Source organism: Nicotiana attenuata, chromosome 3 (assembly GCF_001879085.1).
Source record: "Nicotiana attenuata strain UT chromosome 3, NIATTr2, whole genome shotgun sequence".
Classification (NCBI taxonomy): Eukaryota; Viridiplantae; Streptophyta; class Magnoliopsida; order Solanales; family Solanaceae; genus Nicotiana; species Nicotiana attenuata.
In genome coordinates, this window is record NC_031991.1 from 51,198,623 (window position 1) to 51,219,553 (window position 20,931).

The window sequence follows — 20,931 nt, forward strand, 5'->3', positions numbered from 1 at the left end:
CCTTACCGTCCAACCAAGTTTCATATATGCCCCCATTTTAATGTCTGGGACACGTGGCACGCTCTGAGAAGACCAAAAATCACCTACACTAAATAAAACCAACCCGCCCCAATTCCACTGCCCCGCCCGCCCCATAAACCCGACCAACTAAGTAAATACACTAAAATCACTGTAAATAACACATAAACAAAAGATCAAAAACTGAAAAAAAGAAATGACGAACGGGATGGGTTCCATCTAGGGTTTTCATCAGTGACAAAACTCCGGATCTGAGACTCAAAAAGGTGAGTTATTTCTTAAAATATTTCATGATTCAGCTAAGTAAAGTGGTGTTTCTGCTAATTTTTTTAAAGAATGTGCGATTTCTACCTAATGTTTCGAGCTAGGGTTTTTTTCCGGAAAATGTGCATATTTCTGTAATTATACATGCTTCCTACTTTGTAGTTTGTCGATTTAATGTTATTTTGTCGTGCATGTGCATCTTTTGAGGTGGTCCTTTAATTTCTGATTTCTGATGGTCTATTATTACTTTGAGTTGTGTCTTTTTGCTCGTGTATGATCGAATGGGGTCCAAATATACCTTATGCATGTGATTAAGTACATTGGAAAGTGGTAGCTGTGCATTCTTTATTGTAATGTTCTGCATTCTTTACTGTTTTTTTTTTCAATGTTCTGCTTTCTTTACTGTTTTTCCCCATTCTTTATTGTTTGATTTCTGATTTCTTTAATTAGTGGGGTCCATTTGTTATAAAGTATTACTTTATGGTGATAAAGTTTTTTACACTGTCTTATTTATGTTTGTAGATGGTTCTTGTTGACCTAGTTTTCAATTATGGGGGTGACTGGATTAAAGAGCCACACCTAGTCTATTCAAAGAAGTTGGTCCACATTTGGAAAGATAAAGATTCTGACCTATTGTCCTTTAAAGATATAGTAGATGAATACATTATTATGTTAGGGTATATAGGGGTACAATAATTAATAATTGCTGGCCCATCTGGTAAGTATTATGAAGTTGAAGGAGATATCGGGATTAGACAGCTTTTATTCCTTGCCTGTGATGAATTTAAGGTACTAAATGTCTATGCTGTAGATGAGTATGAAGAATTGTGTCCCAAACATTGTCAACCATACTGAGGCTTATATATCTCAAGTATTAGTTGGTACTGATGATAGTAGTAGTGAAGATGAAGCTGAAGATCAGGCAGGTTCTGATGGCCTGGCCTATGATTCTGAAGAGTTAGAACAATTTGAGGCTCAAAGGAAAAAGTATCCTAGTGAAAACCTTAATGAATACAAAGAGATTTACAAAGGCATGTCTTTCAAGAACATTCCTGAAGCTAGAAAGTTCATGAACCTTTATTCATTGGTTAATCAAAAGAAATTAAAGCTGGTGAAAAGTGACAAAATTAGAGTAAGGTATAAGTGTGTATTGGGCTGCCCATTTAAATGTCTCATTTCCGTTGAAAAGGGCAATGAGGGGTGTAGAGTGAAGACACTAGATCCAACACATGACTGTAATCCTACTTTTGATAATAGTAGGGTTGAATATAGCACTATAGCTTACTACTTCAAGAAGAAGTTGCAAGACAACCCTAAGTATAAGGTGAAAGAAATGAGGGCAGACCTGAAGAATTTATTTCAACTTAATGCTAGTAAATCTAAGGTTAAAAGGGCAAAAGGAATGATATTGGAGAAGTTGGAAGGGAGTTTCACTGATGATTATAACAAGCTTGAAGCATATGCCAATGCTTTGAGGGACAGTAATCCTGGAAGTGATGTGGTTATTAATTTATCTAAAGAATCATTGTTGCAAGGCAAAAGGAAATTCCTTCGGATGTACATTTATTTTCATGCATTGAAGGTAGGGTACAAAGAGGGCTTGAGACCATTTATTGGGCTTGATGGTATATTTTTAAAGTGGAAGGCTAAAAGACAGCTACTAGTTGCTGTTGGGCAAGATAACATGAATCACTTTTATCCACTTGCTTGGGTTGTAGTGGATAGGGAAACAAAAAGAAGTTGGACTTGGTTTCTGGAGCTTCTTCACAATTCATTGGACTTGAATATGGGCAATGGAGTCACATTTATGTCGGATATGCAGAAGGTATAACTGTTTCTTTACTTTTTTTGTCACAATTCTTTACTGTTTTTTGCTAACTTTTCTTTACTGTTTCTTTACTATTTTTTACTAACTTTTCTTTACTGCTTCTTTACTGTTTTTTTACTAACTTTTCTTTACTGTTTCTTTACTATTGTTTTGTACAGGGATTAATGGAGGCAATAAAGACAGTACTTCCCGAAGCAAAGCATAGGTTCTGTGTGAGACATGTAGAGTCAAACAAGTGCAAAGAGTATAGAGGTCTTGAAATGAAGAAGTTACTTTGGTGGAGTGCTTGGGCCACTTATGAAGAAGACTTCAAGGATCAGTCGAGCAAGTTAGGACAGTTGAAGGAAGCAGCTGTTACAGACCTGTTAAAGTACCCACCCCAGAGTTGGTGTAGGGCATACTTTGACACTGTCTGTAAAAATCAAGGTGTGGATAACAATTTTACAGAATCTTTCAATTCTTGGATATTAGAAGCTAGATACAAGCCCATTATCAAGATGTTGGAAGATATAAGACTCAAAGTAATGAATCAGTTGAGAAAGCATGAAAATGAGGTGAGAACATGGAAGACAGACTATAGCCCTCAAAGCATGAAGCTTTATAATGACTATCTGAAGAGATAGACAAAAGGATGAGGCAATCAAGAGGCAAGGGGGTGGAGTCAGTCTAGAAAAGGCAGAATTATGACTTGTGGCATGTGGAGAGGCAAACCATAATGCAAGGGGATGTAAAAAGGTATAGACCTAATACTTAGCAATGAATTTGTTATTATACTTAATTGATATTAACTATTTCTTTTTTACATTAAACAGCCAATGAATGTGCAGAAAGTGACAAAGAAGAAGCAGCCATCAAATGAAAATGAGGGCAGACATCTAGGACTAAGAAGCCAGCCAAAAAATAAAGGACTTTAATTAATGAAGACACTGATGATGATGATGAGGTATTGGTAGATATCAATTTATTAGCACCCCAAGTGTCCCAAACAAGTGAAGGCATTGGCAGCAGTCAATCATTTATCTTTATGCCTACTCCAACTCTAGATGCTTCTTCCGATTTTGATGATGGTCCTGAGCCTCCATTAAGGCCTAGTGTTCCACCCTTTTCTCATCGGGCCAGGATCGATAGCCCTTGTTCCCTGTATTGGTTATGTTCATAGGTATCTCTACGCGTAAGGATGAATATATGATTAATTCAAATACATTAATCCGGCAAGAGTTGACCATGCAGGGGAAGTGACTAATGAGCGAGGTACCTTAGCTTATGCCAGGTTGAAACCTTATATTAGAATCACAAACTAGACTTATGAAAAGGTAGAAGGTTGGTATGAACACTGGGACAAGGAAAATCAAGTTTACAGGAGATAACACAGGTGTAAGTGAACCTACTGATCTTCCATACTCCCCAGTAAACTTGACATGGAAGAGAAAGGCAGCAATCACTGGGAATCAATTGGAGATGCAAACAAGACAAAGAATTGGGAAGTTGAAGACAAGAAAGGGGCCTTGATAATCTAACTAGGACTTGTTTTGTTAGTTTGTAGCTAAAGTGAAACTTAAACACTTTGTTTATTTTGTTGGCATTTGGAGTTGGATGTCTTGTTATGACTAAGGTTGAGTGAATTTTTGAAGTTATAGCCATGGCATCCACTTCTCCAATTTGATGTAATAGGCAGAATTATGACTTGTTGAATTACTCTTACTGCCCAGATTTTGTTAATGTTACTGCCCAGTTATTTTGCATTACTACCCAGTTGTTTTGCATTACTGCCCAGTTTTTTTGGCCTTGCTGCCCAGTTTTTTTGGCCTTGTTACTGCTGTCCTTAAGCAGTTTTTGTTGTGTTTGTTATTGCTGTCCTGCAACCCAGTTTTATTAAGTTATTTACTGCAGTCCTGTTGTGTTATGTTTAAGACAACTATATAAGGAATAGTTCTGCAGTTTTTTTGGCCTTGTTACTGCAGTTTTTTGGCCTTGTTACTGTTGTCCTTAAGCAGTTTTTGTTGTGTTTGTTGATGATGGTCCTGCAGCCCAGTTTTATAAGTTATTTACTGCAATCCCGTTGTGTTATGTATAAGACAATTACATAAGGAATAGTGCTACAGTTTTTTTGGCCTTGTTACTGTTGTCCTTAAGCAATAGTGCTTCAACTTAGATTAGTACTACTAGTTAGCTATGCAAATAGCCTTGTTAAAAAAGCTTTATTACAGCAATTTGACCAACAATGACATTACAATACAAAATCAAACCATTAAATAACATTCCAATAATCATTAAGTTAAGAATGTCATTATAATACAAAATCCAACCATTAAACATCTAATAGAAACTTCCAACAAGTTCAACATTCCAATATTCAACAGTAAATACAACATTCCCCTTCTAAAAACTACTTTCAAAATAATTTCACTTCATTATATAGGAGAATGCAAATCCAAATATTAGCGAGCATAAAATTGTGATGATCATCTTCAACTCACCACTTTTGCTTCCAATTCCATATTCTTTTTAACTTCAAAATTCTTCATAGAATCTATGAGTTCAATCTTTTCAGTTAGCCCGTCTCTTTCAACCTTAAGAGCTTCCAAAGAAACATTCAACATCTTAATCTCACGATTTGCAGCTTCTAATCTTATATTGTTAATTGCAATTAAAGCAACATCTTAATCTCGCGATTTGCAGCTTCTACTCTCTTAAACTATTCACTACATCATAAGAATATTCCTTTCTCTTTCTAATAATTGCTCATGTTTTAGGTCTTGGTTGTTTTACATTCTTTTCTTCCCCTAAATTTGTTTTTTTGGAACATTTATCACTTTTATCCAAAATCCAGTCTACATTAGTCATCACCTTTCCTCGTTATGCTACTTGCCTTTGGGTGGAAAGATGAATGATGTGTAGAATTTCCTAGTTATGTTAATGTCACTGTGGGCTGATCAGAGGAATACATCAATCCCCATCTTAACAAATAAATAAGGATCACTGCAGTTCTTTTCAACAAAAGTATCGATTTCTTTTACTACTTTAGCTGATGAAGACATTTACCACCGTCCAGCGCAGAAACAAATCCAAAATTTAAATTTGATAAATTCACCTTTAATATTTCTAGCAATCTATATATGTTTCGTGTTGAAATCGGTTCAATTCATGAACCCACTAAACATAGGCTCCATCCGCTTTTAGTTACCAGCCAATATTTTTTTACCAAATATAATGCATTACCATACTGAAATTCAGAAAAACAAGAAAACAACCTTAATTCTCATTTCAGAAAATCAAGAATGTTGAATACAGTATTGTAACTTGCAGAAACAGAGGGAAACTAATTATGAGGGTGTTGGGAGAACCATTCTCATAACACTGTTACAAATTGGAATAAATTATGAGGATGGACCTATTGCCTTCTTATAAGTATAAAATTTTGCAACAAATAGAAAGAAACCAAAATTGAGCACACTTAACACAGCCAAAAGCCAGAAGAAATAGTGAAGGTGACCATAGTTCAAATTATCAGGAATCCAACCAGGACCACCAATCCTAGTGCTCATATCTGTAACTATATTGACCAAAAATGTACTCAAATAGTTTCCAAGCGCGGTCGTTATAAGAGAAAGAGCAGAACATAAACTTCTCATCGCGTCAGGAGCTTGTTCATAGAAAAACTCCAATTGCCCGATGAAGGTAAAAACTTCAGCACAACCTATGACAAAATACTGAGGAACTTGCCAGAAAATTGACATAGGAATATGCTTCATCTCATAGTAATTATGTTCTCTTACAGTTCTTAGTCTTACCATTTCCAGTGTTCCAGCAATCAGCATTGCAAATATTGAAATGACTAGTCCAATTGCTATCCTCTGAAGCTGTGTGAAACCATTCTTGTGACCGGTGAATTTTCTTGCCAATGCAACGATGACACGATCATAGACAGGTACCCAGAAAATGACACTAATCGTATCGAAAAGGGAAAGAGAAGCTGAAGGAATTTCAAAGGAATTGGTCATGTGAAGATCCATTGTGTTGCCTTGAAGGACAAATAAGGTTCCCATTTGACTATACACACTGCTAAAGATGATACCAGTTGCCCATATAGGCAACAATCTGATAATTGATTTCAGTTCTTCAACTTGTGTCACAGTGCAAAGGCTCCATGGATTAACTGAGCCTTTGATTTTGTCTGATTGTGTCTCCACTGCTGCCTTATCAAAGAAACTGGATAGAAAATGAAGATCAAAGCATTAAAAATCGATATATTAATTGTTTTGCGATCTTAAGAGACACTTCTCTTTGGTAAAATCCTAATAACGTATTATTCTATAAAATTAGACACTTTGAGTTTAACTTCTATACATCGACCGGTGTAACCATCTTCTTTTACACTATCAAGTCACCTAAAAGATAACTACTAGTCATCTGATAATTGAAATTAGTATACATGTAAAATAAGACTGACAACTTGCTATAACATTTCAACATTACACTGATAGTAAAGAAATTCTTTATGTTTGCAGTGTATAAAAGATAAGACTCATTTAGTTATCCAGGGTATGACTTCTGGTGTATCTTATAAAAGACATTCATTTCATTAAAATCCAAGGCTTCAATTTTGGCAGCTCTATGGCTCCACTGAACAACGTAGATAATAATAATAATCATGCTTGATCTGCGTTTGTACTGATATTGCATGGAGATTATATTTAATAAGGAATGATTTATATTGAACAAACAAATGAAGAGTACATTGTAACTTTGTAAGTTGGGTTTAACTTTTATAAATATAAAAATAACGTTTATTCTACCAGATTATGTAAAGATAACTACCACAAAAGTTTTAATACTGCATTACATAATCGAGGGATTGGCAACTTACCCATTACCATTCAGTGGCTTTGGCACTGAATATTCCCAAAATGGGACTATCGGGTAAATTCAATGTAATAGATGCCTGTACCCTAAACCCTAAACCCTAAGCTCGAGTGCATATAAGTTAAAATGATTTAAGATATACCTCAATTGTTCAGTGTGATCAAGCTTCCTGCTACCTTGGACAGCAGATTCTTCATCAGCAGTTTCATACAAAAGAGAACTATCTCTAGGAATCTTCACTTTAAATTTCCTAAAAGAGGCAACAATCACTTGAAAAATCCTAGTAAGTGGACTTCCACCAGGTTTCTGATTCCTATATAATCTTGTTCCTGAGAAAAAACTTACAACAGCAACAGCCATTGCCACAGCAGGGATACCAAAACCCCAACCCCAACCAACATTTGTTTGTATCCAAACAAGAACAGTGGAAGCAACAAGTGCACCTATGTTAATTGAAAAATAGAACCAATTGAAGAAAGAACTCTTTTTCTTCTTCTCAGTTTCTTCAGAATCATCAAATTGATCTGCCCCAAATGATGAAACACATGGCTTAATCCCACCTGTACCAAGAGCTATTAGATAAAGTCCTAAGTAGAACATTCCAATCTGAATCCCTTTAGGATGACAAGTGTTGTTCTGATCATCACAAGGTGGCTTTAGTCCATGCACTGATGCTGATAATGTCAATACAGTCATCCCCTGCATAAATTAAAACTCTGGATTTATTTGGACGTTCCATTGGAAAATATTTAGACACACTAAAGCTAAATATAAGAAAAATACATTAGGCTTTCCTTACTTTTTCTTCCAAAAGGAAACTTTGACCCAAGAAAACTTTGGGTGAGTTGGAGCATAACTAGGGGTGTGCATTTGAATCGGTTTATCGATAAATCGAATCGATTGTTTGTTATCGGTTTATCGATTTATCGATTTCGATTTCAATTTCAAAATTTTCCTTATCTGATTTCGATTTTGTCCTCTTCGGTTATCGGTTTATCGATAAACCGATAAAATATACTAAAAAGACTTTTTTTTTTTTTACTCTTATTCTATAATACCATTTCCTTTACCCTAAGTCCCTAACCCTATTATTTCCTCTACCACATTTAAGGAATGATCATATTTAAAGCTCAAGGGAATGAAGTTCATATTAATGGAAAACAAAATTAGCCGTGATGATGTATTTTGTTTTTTTTTATACCGTTGGAGTGTTGGTGGCATACATTTGATCCCTCACTTTAGTTTCGTTGCATGTGCTTGTTGACACAATTTTTATGTTATAAACGGTGTTCGTCTTATTTTAGCTTCTTTTTGTCCATATTAGTTAGGCGTGTTTATAGCGATATACTTTCCGTGGAATCCCGCAAATTTTCTTATTGGTGTAATCGATAATCGAATCGATAAGCCCCAAAAATTAATAAATCGAAATCGAAAAAATCAAAACCTTATTGAAACGATAACGATAAGCATATGTACAAATCGATAATCGATAAGTAATTATCGATAAGGATCAAAATCGAATCGATAAATCAAATGCACACCCCTAAGCATGACTCATTTATTAACTTGACTTGTTTTGGCTTACCCAAGTTTAATCTAAACTATCCAATTTGCCACCTCTAGTGACAATGCGAGGTGGATACATGATTTTAACAGTATGAGTTCGACATTTTAAGATTGAGTGCATTGTACTTTTAAAATGATTCAGATATAATATTTATGATTCTTGTGTGCGTTTTCACAACAACAAAGAAAAGATCTACTCTCGAAATTGAAAATATTGAATTTAGATGAACTTGATGCCGAAGAACCAGAGCAGCCCCCGATGACAATGTAAGGATTTTTATGCTATTAATATATTTTAATATGTTGTATCAGACAACCTGCCTTATTTTTTAATTTATTCATTCTATTTTTTCTTTAAAATAATTATTTGCAGTTATCTTTTAGATGACTAGTATGTAGAATAAACAGGTAAAGCAAATATAAAGAGGCTTACATACAAAGACATAGATGATTGAGAAGGCAGCAATTGTCCAATATCTTCCCAAATAGGCATCAGCTAGAAATGCACCAAGCAATGGTGTGACATAGCACGTCCCTGACCAATTTGTGACATTATTAACAGCCACAACACTACTCTCGTTCATTTGAAACTTGAGATAGTTCACTAGATTCGTATTAATTCCATAATATGCCAACCTCTCACAGCATTCATTTCCTGTTAGAAACAAAAATTTGTACTTCAGCAAAATGAAAATTTTCTTTTTTTTTTTTTTATTTGAAAAAAGAAAAAACTCGAAGTATATGAGAAATTAGTACCAAGGATGTAGGGGCAAGCTCTCCAAGTTCCAGTTTCCTTCTTGATTGCTGGATTGTTTCTGTAGTCCACTGTTCCATCTTTGACATACTTATCATCTTCCGCCATATATTCTTGATATCACAATATCGATGCTTCAATACAACTTATTCACCGTCTTTAAGGAATTTATGCTGCTCTTTAATTTATATTAATATTGCGTGTATGACAGAATTCTTTTAGGATCTACAACAACGCGAAACAAAATTCAAGTTTCAGCGGACACACTATCCAGCAGTCTAATTATATATAATGTGTGTGTACCTCGGGAGCGGTTGCACAGAGGTGTATATATAGGTAGCTGGGAAGTTCAAGATTCAAGAAAAGAAGGAAACTGACCAGCTTATTTATACGATGAGTAATTAATTGGGGAAGTTGGAAATGATAAGATGATACAGAATGGCTGCGTGCATGGTTTCCATTTTTCAGCCATGCACACATTCACTGGACCTACGTTATCCTACACTCCCACTAGGGTATACAAATTAACCGAAAAATCGCACCAAATCGAAAAATCAAACTAACCAGGTTAAAAAATCCGACTAGATTTGGTTTGATATTGAGTAAAAATACCTGAACCGAACCGTCATATAAATATATACTTTTACGACTTTTTATAGATTTTTCTTCAAAAAATGTCAAAAAATATTTGTGATTCTCTTATGGGATGTAATATTTAGTTAAATATAAAGTGTTCCATATTTATTAACTTTAAATAATGGGTTGTATGATCACTTTCTTATCAAGTATTAGTGAAATGCGTCAATCTCTTTGTTCTTCCATATTCATATGTAAAGATCTACTAGCTAATTCTTGTATCTTTTACGAATTTGAAATGGTATTTCGATAATTTAAAATTAAATAGAACATATCATTATATAGGTTCATATTTATTTTTATGTTTAATTATTAAATTTGGTTAACCTTAAAAGTGTACATCAATATTAAAATTATTTTCAGACGACTAAAAAGTAACTATCACGTGAAAATTCTTCCATAATAATATGAGATCATATATTTGTTAATCTTTTAAGTTTTTACTAAACATATATTTACTTATAAAAAATTTAATAAAGTAAAATTGAAATAATATTTACATTAGAAAAAAAAAACTTGAAAAAATCAAAAAAACCAACAAAACCAAATCGATATAGTTGATTTGGTTTGATTTTGAAAAAAATTGAACCAACCCGATCCATGTACACCACTAACTCCCACCATCTAATCCCTTTTCTTGCTCTTTGAGGAAATTACAAAATTCCTCTGCAAATTACTAAGCTAATTAGGCTGTGTTAAATAGGCGAGTTGAATTGAATTTGAAACGAATCAAAATGGTGTGAATCAATAAATGGACTGTTATTAATCCGTCAAAAGATTACTCGGGCGGAAACGAGCTGAGTCAAGATAATCTAAACAATGTATCATAACTCAACATGTACAACTCTAATCTGTATTTAATTTCTTTGTTTATTTTCTTAAAATTTGTTTAAATCTTTTATATAAATATTTTAATAAATTTTCTTATGGGTCAATTTGGACTACACTTAGCCCCATTCAACCCATCTTTTTAAATCGACTGACTTGGAGCTATGCCTAAATTGACTTGCCACGAAATATGCATATCACAATCATCACCTTGCCACGAAATATGCATATCACAATCATCACCCAAACTATTACTATTATTATATCCTCAAGGAGTATAGTAAGATAGAAGTCCTTTATCCAACCAAAAAAAAGATAGAAGTCCTTTACCATTAAACGAAGATGTCGAATTCGGGCTTGAGAATTCAAAATTTCCTTGTAGGACGTATCTTTCCTTTTAATAAGCCTTTCAAAACTCAAAATCAAGTTTATTAAATTAGTAAATTTAGAATATCGGATGCATAGAGAAAAAAGTAATCCATTACTACTCTTCAACGTTCACGACTACTGATATATAAGGAGGAGTACTGTACTTAAACGTGTAAAGTTTTATAGCTAGTATTCATTTAAAAGTCATTTATCGGCTATTGTTGGCCTCAATAATCCTTTTGTATCTTTTTTTTTTTTTTAGGGGGGGGGGGGGGGGTCATGAATATAGTGTAGATATTTCGCCATGGCACACACTTCAATCCATAGTAATTGATTAACTGATTGCATTAATGGATCAGTCTGTGTCTTCTCATTATGGATCAATCAATCCCAATCTCTACTAGCTCTGATTTCCATCTTTGATTCTAATTGATTTTTCCTGCTCCCAAGCATACTTGCCCTATAGGGATTGAGAGGTTACTATCACAATAAATATCAGAGTTAACTTCACGAAATATCTTCCCGTTCATAGAAATAAATTGAGATTAAAGTATAAGGACAATCTAGTTAAATTATTCTTTTAAGATAAAATTACACAATAATACACTTCATAAGTAGACCTTGCACTATTTTAGCCCAGTTACAAATTTGTAAATATGTAGCCAAATATCAATAAGACCTTTTCTTTTACCATTCCCTCTAACTATAACAACCTCATCTTTTTTTTCATCACCTACATATTGTATTGTAGCTCTCTCCTCATTTTCACCCATAAATATTTAATTTAATTAATAAAAAGTATCATATGCAAACAAAAAATGAAAACGAAAATCATTTCCCTATTTTTAGTGTAACCATTGCCGAGACACTCAGTCAACACTAATTCATGCCTTCTCCCATAACCAATATTTCTCTGAATTATTTTTTTTTTGTTTTCTTATTTTGTGTATCTTTAGGCGTGAAATATCCGTCAGTTTTTATTCTCTTTTTTCCTCAAGTTTATACATACCTATCACAACTAGAAAACGCAAAATCAGACGAGAGAACCTAAAATCTCATCTCGTTCAATGCTAATCTTCTTAATTTTCGATTATGATTTTGTGAGAAATTTGGAGTGGGTATTGTTTGAACTTATTAGAAATAGTCTAAGTAGGTTGTATACACAGTTTGAAGTTATTTGCTGGAGATTTGGACTAGTTTTATACAAGAATTGCAAGTGAAAATCGTACAAAAAGTTCATCATAGATGCTTATACACTTTTATACAATGTTATACACTTTTATACAAAGAGATACATTATGTATATAGTTGTATAAAAGTGTATAAAGATGTATATTCACAGTAGTAAAAATATTCGTGATACACTATGTATATAGGTGTATAAGAAGAATGAGAAGAAGAAGAAAGGAGAAGAAGAAGAAGAAGAAGAAAATTTGAGAAATTCACCAAATAACTGTAAATAATGTATCAACCTTGTATAAAATAGTGTATAAGAGGTGTCTATACACTTTATGTACTATTTATACAGTATTATACAAATGAATTCTGTCAATGGAGCTTCACGGGTTCTTCTTCTTCCTTGGGCATCCTCTGAAATTTAACTCAAATCCAGCATAAATCTACTCCAATCACTTGAAATTTAAGTTTTGAACTCCTGTTGATAATTCCAATCAATTGGGACAATACCCATTCTAAAAAACTAACAAATTGGAAAACCCAAATTTCTGAAATCGAAGTGAACCATAAGTGACAAAATTACAGAATAATGCACTTCATAAGAGATCATCTTTGAATCTGGAAGAAGAATTGAAGGAGAATAACAATGGTAGAAAAATTTTGGGGTGCAAAGGCGTGACATGGGAAGAAGAAGAAGAAGAAAGAAGAAAAAAAAGGTGGGCTAATTGATGAAAAGTAATTTTCAGGTTATGTACAACTTGGGCTACACTGGGTAAGGGCTCCAAATGTGGGCCATTTTCTGATGGGTTGTTGGGCTAAGTGACAAGGTTGTAATTCTCCCTTCTTTTAATTAACATTTTCTTAAGAGGGGTGTAAAATTCAAACATAACAAGTAAAAGAGATTAAGGGTAGAGCTTCTATTTAACTTTTTGAATAGGATACAGAACCACGTGTAAGCATTAAAATTTCATCAGATTTAAATCCATAAAATAATTTGGACTATATTAAATTCAACACAATAGTCCAAACAAATATGTGTGTGCGTGTGTGTGTGTGTGCGTGTGTGTGTTGGGCTAGTCTATTTAGGCCTCATTTGTTGTTTTTAAGATTAAAACGATTGAAACTGAGTACACATCTGAATATCTAGATGTGTATTAAGATTAAGACATCTGAATCTGGATCACATCTGAATATTAAGATGTGTATTAAGATCTGAATACTAAATGATTAAGATTGTTTGATTTCTACATCTGAATGTATATCCTTATTTGAAAATCAATAAACATAAAATTCAAATGAAATACTAATTAATCTAATATTCTATCAATACAATATATAGTTTTTTAAAATATGATAGTTATTGATGGTGATGGCTAATGGGTGAATGTCGCGCTATAGGCGGTGGTTGGTGGTAGTTTTCATTGATGGTGGTGCTTTAGGGTAGTAGCTAGTGGTGATTGGTAATTGTGGCGATTATTATTAAGGATGGCGGTGGTCGGTAGTGATAGTTAATAATGGCGGATGGTGGTGGTAGTAGTGATTGAGGAAGGTGGTGGTGAGTGGTGGTAGGTTATAATTATGGGCAGTACCGGTTGTGGTTGTTGATGGTAATGGGGTGGTTAGTTGTGGTGGTTGAGGTGGATGAATGTTGATTGTGGTTAAGAATGATGGTAGTGGGAGTGGTGGGGATGGTAGGTGGTGATAGTCGATAATGGTGGCGGCCATGATTGAGGATGATGGTGGTGTGGTGGTGGTGGTTGAGTATGGTGGTGGTGGTGGCTGAGTATGGGGGTGGTGGTGGCATGGTGCTAGTTGATAATGGTAGACGGTGGCGGCAGTTAATAATGAATATGGATGATAGCATCTTAATGAAATCAAGTCTCTGTTATAGATCTTAATCATATAGACTTATTCGGACCCATTAAGTGGTTGTGAAGTAAAAAAAACAAACACAATTTATGATTGATATCTGAATAATTAAGATTCAAACTTAAAAACAAAACGCACTTAATGTTTGAGATCTGAATGATTAAGATTCAGACCTCCACTAAGTGCAAACAAATGAGGCTTAATTTGACTGCAAATTAAATGATAAGTCCACTTCATTAGCCCAAGATCCAAATGGCTATTAGCCCATCTTGAAGCCTAGGCTCATGCTGTGTGTCAAGTGATGTAGCAATCCAAGTCAAAAGAACGGGCCAATAAAATCCAGCTACGTTTCAAGTGATAAGGCGATCCAAGCCAAATAAACGAGTCAGTAAAATCATGCCATGTGTCAAGAAAGGGTAGCATACCAAGTCAAATCAACAACAATAGAGTTGTGGCAAGTGTCTAGTTGATATTGCTCAGTTCAAACGGACCAATCAAATCGCGAAGCCACACCACTCCCCACAACTATAAATAAAGGTCTTCATAAAGCTAGAAGACACCAGAGGTGAGAACAAGAAGCTAGTAGGGAGCTCGTGGATCAAAGGCTACAGATTTTTGTACAAGCTACAAGTTCAAGCACTAAAGCTACAAGTTCAAGTTCAAGATCAATAACGAATGTGTATACGGTAGAAATCGGGGCTACCCGATTTATAGGCTCGAGGGCAAGGTCGAGTTCGAGCCCGATAGACCAGGCTTGAGCTTGAAGACAGAATGCGAGGCCCGGAGATATGAGTACGAGGAATATCGAAGCCAAGTATGCTCGACCCCGAAATAGTACCGTTACGGATTTGTAACAGAATGAGCTAGATTCTCGCCCGTCACCAAGATCATGGCGCAAATCCCGGAATAGGATTGTACGACTCCGTACTAGGCGGTTAGACAGCTGTATCAAGAATATTCCTTACTGTAAATAGAAATATACCTTATTTAGGGTTCCCATATTATATAAAGGAGACCCCAATCATTTGTAAGATTATCTAATCATTGAGCAAAGAATATAATCTTTACTTTTTGCCTATTGTTCATCAGAATTGTCCTTTAGCTCTACTGCTCTTACTTTACTTTCTTGCTTAATTGTTCTTATTGTTCTAAACCCACCTCGAGGTCACTAAGCTCGAGGTCACTGCTGCTGAGTTATATTGGTTCGATTCACTTATTTCTTTCACTTTTACTTCATATTTCTTGATTATTAATTGGTATTAAATCTAATCAAAATCACAAATCAAATTTAATTGTTACTCGTATTTTCGAGGCAAACAGAAGGCAAATCAAATACCAAGGCGTTCAAGATCAAATTACTTGCTCGTAATCAAACCAAATTCAAGTTCAAGAAAGAGATTCAAGATCAAGCTTTACAAGCCTTTGAATCGAAATCGAAATCAAGCTCATTAAAATACTTTACATTCTTGAAGAATCAGAGGAATACCGTAGAGATTGTTACACTCATTACTTATTGAAATCAATTACTAAATTTGTTACGCAATTTTCTAGTCTTGATTATTTATTTTTCTCGACACGAAAATTTGTTGTTACACCACGTTAATCTCAAAATAACTGTCAAAACATGCAAGATAATCACTATTGAAATTTTCAAAGGGTAGCTAAAGATGATTGTGTATTTTAGTGTGAGCATAATATGGACATTTTTGTTGTTTTTACCGCTATTGTTACGTGATGATCCCTTATGGGTTGTTGGGTTTGGAACGGGTAGCCAATAGCTCATGTAGAATCCAAGTTTAGTCATGACTCATGACAAATTAGTTTTTGGTGAAGATTAGACGAGTTCAACATAATTAGGTAAAATTAATAACATGAAGTATTTTCCGATGCTTGTGAAATTTAGTCAGAAAAAGTAGAGAAACATAATATACCTAATTCTAAGATTGGATTAGTTATTGATTTAATTTGTTTCTTTCTCAAACACAAAGTGCTTAAGATTGTATTTGTATTTAGATTCTTTATAAGGTAGCAAGTAAACATGCCTCATTTGTTTTTTCTAAGATTAAGACGTCTGAATCTGAATACACATCTAAATATCAAGATGTGTATTAAGATTAAGACAGCTGAATCTGGATACACATCTGAATATATTAACATGTGTATTAGGATCTGAATAGAAATAATTAAGACTGTTTGATTTTTAACATCTGAATGTATAAAATTTATCTTTATTTAAAAATTAATAAACATAAAATTCAAATGAAATACTAACTAATCTAATATTCTATCAATAAAATATACTCCCCCCGTTCCAGTTTATGTGAACCTATTTTCTTTTTGGTCCGTTCAAAAAAGAATGAACCCTTTCTAAATTTGGAAACAATTTAGCTTAAACTTACAATTCTACCCTTAATGAGAAGCTTTTATAACCATACAAATACTCTCGACCCCATTTTAACTCATTTAGGACCACAAATTTCAAAAGTTTTCATTTTTTCTTAAACTCCGTGCCCAGTCAAACAGGTTCACATAAATTGGAACGGAGGGAGTATAGTTTTTAAAAATATGATAGTTGTTGGTGGTGATGGCTAACGGGTGAATGCCGACTAGAGGTGGTGGTTGGTGGTAGTTATGGTTGATGATGGTGGTTCATGCTAGTAGCTAGTAGTGATTGGTAGTGGTGGCGATTATGATTGAGGATGGTGGTGGTGGGTGGTGATAGTTAATAATATCGGGTGGTGGTAGTAGTTGTGATTGAGGAAGGTGGTGGGTGGGTGGGTGGTAGGTTATATTGATGGGCTGTGCCGGCTGTGGTTGTTGATGGTGATAGGGTGATCAGTTGTGGTAGTTGAGGCGGATGAATGTTGATTGTGGGTGAGAATGATGGCGGTCGGAGTGGTGGGGATAGTAGGTGGTGATGGTCGATAATGGAGGCTATGATTAAGGGTGATGGTGGCGTGGTGGTGGTGATGGTTGAGTATGGTAGTAGTGGTGACATGGTGGTAGTTGATAATGGTAGGCGGTGGCGGCAGTTAATGGTGAATATATGATAGCATCTTAATGAAATTAAGTTTCTGGTATAGATCTTAATCATACAGACCTATTCAGACCCAATAAGTGGTTGTAAAGTAAAAAAAACAAACACACTTAATGTCTGAGATCTGAATGATTAAGATTCAGACCTTCATTAAGTGCAAACAAATGAGGCCACTTAAGAACATATATAGTAAGTTAAGAATTGAAAAGAAAAAAAAGTTAATTGTCCAATTAGTACAGATCTAAAAAGACTACCCAGATTTAAAATGCAAAAATAAATGCATTTATTTCTAATATAAAACGAACATTGACTTTTTGATATTTCTTTTTTATAAATAAAGTTTATACATTTCAAAATCACATGAGTACTTACTAGTTACTGTAAGTCTTCATTTTTTAAACTAAAAATAATTAAAGAATTTTTGAAAAATTTTAATCAAAGAAAAAATTATCGTACCCTTTAAATAAAGATGATGTCATATATATAATTGAATAAAGGGGCCGGGGTTATTTGTTTTTGGTGTAAGTGATTAGTTGTTCTCAATAACAATATTAGGTAGTAGGCTCAAGCAATTGCCGTTCAGTTATTTAAAAGAGCTAATTAAGCTTCAGTATCATAATTAATTTAGGTCGTCGTACAATAGAATTCCATTTGCACTTCACAACTTAAATTTCTATTATGAAAGTTCATCAATCCAGCTTCTTAGTATAGAAAATCATCCATCACGTACTTGAAATATTTCGTTAAAGTATTAGTTTCAATGAATTGAAACAAAGCGAAAATAGAATACCTTATTCTTCTTCTGTTTGTTTTCTTTTCAGTTCACATTTTACATGCAAAAATCATGAATAATATATATATTCAGAAATTTCAGGTGTTGTATCTTATAGAATTAGGTCTATTCAACGCGAAAGTGAAACTTAAGCTACCATCTGCCAGTAGATGAACTTCCTGCCCAAACGAAGAGGTTCAGTTAGTTGATCACCAATTCAAGTCCTAACAATCCTAAAAGTCATGATTACTTTAGTACATTTCTTTCTTTATTAATTATCTTTCCCTTTTTGGTGAATATTTCTCTTTATTTGATTATTTATTTTGGGGAAGGATGAGAAAGTGTGACGACCCAAAGGGTCATCACCTATTTCCTCATCCATTCCGTGCTTTCGAGGCCTTAAAACCTCATTTTTTTTACTTGCCTCGATTTGCGTGCGCAGTCCGGGCGCGTAGCCGGAAAGCTGTTATGTTGAAATATGTGAATTCCGTGAAAAATTTGAAGAATTTTGATATTAATATGATCATAGTTGATTTTGGTCAACATTTTTGGTAAACGGACCCGGACCCGAGATTGGACGGTCCCGGAAGGTCCGTAGAAAAATATGGGACTCGGGCATGTGCCCGGAATCGACTTCCGAGGCCTAGAGCCCGAGATATGAATTTTTCCGTGAAATTATTTTTCTAAAATTATTAAGGAAAATGGAAATGAAAATTGATTAAAAGACTATGGTATCGGGCTCGTATTTTGGTTCCGACGCCTGGTACAAGTCTTAAATATGTGTTAAGCGCTTTCTGTAAAGTTTGGTCGAAATCGGACGTCGTTTGACGTGTTTCGGACTATAAGTTCCAAGTTTGAAAGTTTATGAAGTTTAGAAGAAAAATCATGTGTTTTGAGGCTTGATTCAATGATTTTGATGTTATTTTGGCGATTTGATCGCACGAGCAAGTTCGTAGGATGTTTTTGAGGTTGTATGCATGTTTGGTTTGGAGCCCCGAGGGCTCGGGTGAGTTTTGGATAGGCATCAGATTGCATTTCTCATGTTTTAAAAATCTGGTATGCTGGCTTCTGCAATTTTCGCAAATGCGAAGGGAAGACTCGCAATTGCGAGCTCGCAAATGCGAGCATTGCTTCGCAATTGCGAAGTCTGGGAAAATGGGGCACTGTCGCAAATGCGATCAATACTTCGCAAATGCGAAGTCTGGGGAAAAGGCTTGGGATCGCAAATGCGATCCATTGGCTCGCAAATGCGAGGTGGCCCTGGTCGCAAATGCGATCGAATGTTCGCAAAAGCGAAACCTGGCCACCAGACATGGGTTCGCAAATGCGAACTAAAATGTCGCAATTCCCAGCCCTGTTTTGTTCGCAATTGCGAACCATGGTTCGCAATTCCCATATCCGTGGCCCAGCAAATTTTATACTTAGTCGAATTTTCATCACTTTTCACCATTCTTTCAAAACCCAAACACCATAGGCGATTTTTCAAGAGCAAACTTCATCCCAAATCATTTGTAAGTTGATTTTCACTCAATTCTTTCAACTTTTAACATCATTAAACATGTTTTCCACTTGAAATCAAGGATTTTCATGGGTGAAGTTGGGATTTTTGGGTAGAACCTAGGTTTTCTATAAATTGGGGAGTTGGACCTCGATTTGAGGTCCGATTTCAAAACAAATTATATATTTGAACTCGTGGGGGAATGGGTAACCGGATTTTGGTTCGAACCTCGAGTTTTGACCACGTGGGCCCGGGGGCGATTTTGGAATTTTTGGGAAAAACTTGGGAAACTCATTTTTTTTTGCATTCAAATTGATTCATATAATGTTTATTAAAGTAATTGAGCAATTTGTGATTAGATTCGAGCGAATTGGAGGTGGAACCGCGAGGTAAAGCAATAGTTGAGGATTAAGTGGATTTCAAGGCTTTGAGGTAAGTGTTTGGTTTAACCCTAGCTTGAGGGAATAGGAGTTGAGTCTTGTTGCTAATTGCTATGTGATCGAGTACGATGTATAGGCATGGTGACGAGTATCTATACATTGGTGTCTAGCATGACCGTGAGTCCTTATAATGTGATTATCATGAACTTATTGTGAATTTCATGTTTATTGGAGTATTTCCATATATTGTGAATAACATGTGAATGGTGATATGATAATTTGATTCCTAGGAGCATTGGCTCGAACTGTGATACGAATATTGAAAGTATATGAAATGACTTGATTCATTGAGGAGCGTCGGCTCCAGTTGTAGAACGAATTGCGAAAGTATAAGTGATAATTGAACCTCTGGAGCATCTGCTCGAGTTGTGAAAAAGAATTATGAAGTAAAAGCGAGAAAGAGGAGAGATCATTATGTTTCCCTCTTGGCGGGCTATTGTTGGGTTGTGATTCCTCTGCATTGTGTTCTTAACGGATACTAGGGTCGCTCAAGTTAATATTTCATTGTGTCATATGATGACTATAGTTATAGATGGGTTGGTTAGGTGTGGTAGAGGTTAGATATAGCTGAGGTGGTCAAGTGTGGTAATAGGTTGATTATAGCTGTGGTAGTTAGATGTTGGAACTAATGTGGTGGTTAGATGTTGGAACTAATGTGGTTACATTAATCCCTTTGCCAGAATATTCGAGATGATATTTTGTTCCCTTACTGGGAAGTCGTTATATTGTTGTTTGTGACGGAATATGAGATAAGAAATTTCTTGGAGCTTGGGCTCCAGTGATATCGTGAGATAAGAAAAGTAAGAAAGAGAAAACGTTGTTGATTATTCCCTTGCCGGAACGTTTGGTTGAACTTGTTGGATTCTTTCCCTTGCCGGGATGTTTGTCAAATATTTACTTATTTTTATGCCCCTTAATTGTGAATGTTGTTTGGGGAGTCGGACTGTTAAATGATATTGAGGGTCGGATTGCACGCCGCAACAATAATATGTGAGGGTCGGGTTGCACGCCGC

At 35.0% G+C, this 20,931-nt stretch overlaps 2 protein-coding genes across 2 annotated transcripts; one reads left to right on the top strand and one right to left on the bottom strand.

Annotated features, from left to right (window-relative positions):
- On the top strand, window positions 1,094-3,024 carry LOC109224366. Its single transcript, XM_019388947.1, has 3 exons — window positions 1,094-2,107; window positions 2,269-2,664; window positions 2,923-3,024. Exons 1-3 carry the CDS (start codon window positions 1,094-1,096, stop codon window positions 3,022-3,024), a joined length of 1,512 nt encoding a protein of 503 aa, XP_019244492.1.
- LOC109224646 (protein NRT1/ PTR FAMILY 8.1-like) lies at window positions 5,420-9,616 on the bottom strand. Its single transcript, XM_019389184.1, has 4 exons — window positions 9,296-9,616; window positions 8,977-9,194; window positions 7,116-7,672; window positions 5,420-6,319 (listed from the first exon to the last, which is right to left on the bottom strand). The coding sequence occupies exons 1-4, from the start codon at window positions 9,399-9,401 to the stop codon at window positions 5,488-5,490; spliced, it is 1,713 nt and encodes a 570-aa protein (XP_019244729.1). The 5' UTR covers window positions 9,402-9,616; the 3' UTR covers window positions 5,420-5,487.